Here is a 2,603-nt window from a genome sequence, read left to right on the forward strand (position 1 = left end):
AGCCATCATTGTTGTTTGGTGGGCCCAGGCTGGATTTGAACCCACCAGGTCAGGTGTATATGGCTGGTCCCTTAGCCGCTTGGGCCATAGGCGCTGAGCCTCTTTTTAGTTCCTGAGAATCATTCCTCATCAATGCCAAAAAGATTCTTGTATCTTCTCTCTTTTTTTAAAAAAACATTTTCAGGTATTCTGTTTTTTTTTTTTTTTTTGAGACAGAGCTCACTTGGTTATCCTCAGTAGAGTGACATTAGCTCACAGCAACATCAAACTCTTGGGCTCAAGTCATCCCCTTGCCTCAGCCTCCAGAGTAGCTGGGATTATGAATGCTGGCCACAACACCAGGTTATATATTTTTTTTTTGAGACAGAGTCTTACTATGTCACCCTTGGTAGAGTGCCATGGCATTATAGCTCACAGCAACCTCAAACTCTTGGGCTTAAGTGACTCTCTTGCCTGAGCCTCCCAAGTAGCTGGAACTACAGGTGCCTGACACACGCCCAGCTGTTTTTTTTTTTGTAGTTGTCATTGATGTTTTGGCAGGCCTGGGCCAGGTTCAAACCTGCCAGCCCTGGTGTTTATGGCCAAATGCCGAGCCACATCAGGCTATTTTTTTAGAGATGAGGTTTTACTCTTGCTCAGCCTCGTCTCCAACTTGTGAGCTCAGGCAATCCACCTGTCTCAGCCTCCCAGAGTGCTGAGATTACCTGCGTGAGCCACCTCGCCCAACCCATTTTCAGGTGTTCTGATGTGACTAAAACAATTTATTAATTCCTTAGTGGACACTTAGGTTATTGAAAATCTGGAGCTATTACAAATGATTGCGGCCCCATTCTTAGAATAAATTTCCTGGATCTATAGGTCTTCAAATTTTCCCATAGTCTATCTAGCTACAGCAGTTTATTCCCAGCTGGAAGTTCATCACTGAAATTTCCACTTAGGAATGCTGATCCACTAGACCAGAATCAGCGCAAGTCTGAGTCCCTACCAAGCCTAGATGCCAGCATCAAGGTTCCCTCTTGGTCCAGGGCTATAGTCCCAACATTAGCCATGAAAGCCTTGACAGGTTCCATGCAGAAGCAGCATGGATTTGGTGCCACACTCAAGCCATGTGTTAGCAGCTGGGCCTTGGGGGTCTATACTCAGCCATCATGGTTGAAGGGCTGAGGAGAGGCTCATGGTTGAGAAGGATAGCCAAGAGGATGTGGCTGGGGGGGATGGCCAAAAAGGGTGGCCTGAGGGGACTGAGAAAGGTTGACTAAAGAGAGGAGCCAACGAGGGGAAATACAAGGGTGGACAATAGCTTACCTGTGGTGCTATAGCCTGCTGGCTTGGACCTGCCATGTTGCAGAACAGCTCTTCCAATGAGGCCAGACCCCCCTTCGGGTCTGAGTCTAGGAGCTCTTGCTCCAACTCCTTGGGCAGCTGGTGAACCAGTCTCCTCAGGCCCTGGGGTCCTGCCGCACCTACTGATATCTGGGCTGGGGCCTCCTGGCTGGCTTGCAGTACCCTCGGGCTCAGGAACTGTATAGGTGGTGGGCTCCAGTCAGCGGGGAACACATCTCCAGGCACCTGCACCTTAGGCTTCTTTGGTGATTTGGGAGTTGGAATTGGGGAGGGGCTGTAGAGCCGCCGGACAGGGTGGAGAAGTTCCTGGTTCAGGGAATGGTCGAAGAAACTGTGCTTCAGGTTAGGCAAGATGATGGACACAGTGGTAGCTGCCTGGTCCCCTGTAAACAGTACAGAGAACTGTGGCACCCTTGCCCACCACTATCCCAGACACCAAGCCATGCTGGATAATGAGAGGGGCAACTAGGTGAGGAGGCAACATGGGACTGGTGTGGGTGGTATGTAAGAGAAATCCCTCAACCATGGGTTTTCCATTGCCCCTTGGCCCCAATCCTCATGTGGGCTCTACCTGTACAGACTAGGCATACTTACCTTCTGTCTGAGGAAGGGGCAGCAGAGTCTTCTGGGGCCTGGCCATCTGAAAACCATGGGATGTTCTGTCCTAAAAGGAAATGAATGTCAGGTGAGGTAAACCTTCACAAGAAAGCTGAAGGCTCTGAACCCCTAAGTATCCCAGAGAGAAGGGCCTACGTCTGACAGTGTCTAGGAGGGATTCCTTCTCCAGGTCCACACCAAAGACCAAGCACTGTGGTACCATCAAGGTCAAAGTGCTGAAGTGAAGAAGGCACAATATGACTTCCCATTTCAAGGATGTTACAGGGAAGCACTTATGGCTCAGTGAGTAGGGCACTGGCTCCATATACCGAGGGTGGCAGGTTCGAACCCAGCCCTAGCCAAACTGCAACAAAAAAATAGCCAGACATTCTGGTGGGTGCCTATAGTCCCAGCTACTCAGAAGGCTGAGCCAAGAGAATTGCCTAAGCCCAAGAGCTGGAAGTTGCTGTGAGCTGTGACGCCACAGCACTCTACTGAGGGCAACAAAGTGAGACTTTGTCTCTTAAAAAAAAAGGGGGCGGGATGTTACAAACAACTGTAAGAACATTAACATTTTTTAAAAACTCAAACAAAATTAAAACCAGTACAGCTTAGCAGAAAACCTGTGTTCTAAAATGACATCCCTCATGTCTTGCTTGCTT

At 49.2% G+C, this 2,603-nt stretch overlaps 1 protein-coding gene across 1 annotated transcript in view; it reads right to left on the reverse strand.

The window, feature by feature from the left end:
- The window catches only part of FAM178B (family with sequence similarity 178 member B), a 108,863-nt gene extending 106,699 nt beyond the window's left edge, over nucleotides 1-2,164 (reverse strand). The window contains exons 1-3 of the mRNA XM_012811048.2: nucleotides 2,105-2,164; nucleotides 1,939-2,008; nucleotides 1,306-1,727 (exon numbers count right to left, since the gene is read on the reverse strand). Of these exons, the coding sequence (XP_012666502.2) occupies nucleotides 1,306-1,727; nucleotides 1,939-2,008; nucleotides 2,105-2,164 (552 nt within the window). The remainder of the gene's footprint in view (nucleotides 1-1,305; nucleotides 1,728-1,938; nucleotides 2,009-2,104) is intronic.
- Between the last annotated feature and the right edge of the window lie 439 nt (nucleotides 2,165-2,603).

Source organism: Otolemur garnettii, unplaced genomic scaffold, assembly GCF_000181295.1.
Source record: "Otolemur garnettii isolate 467f Iridium unplaced genomic scaffold, OtoGar3 scaffold00148, whole genome shotgun sequence".
Taxonomy (NCBI): domain Eukaryota; kingdom Metazoa; phylum Chordata; class Mammalia; order Primates; family Galagidae; genus Otolemur; species Otolemur garnettii.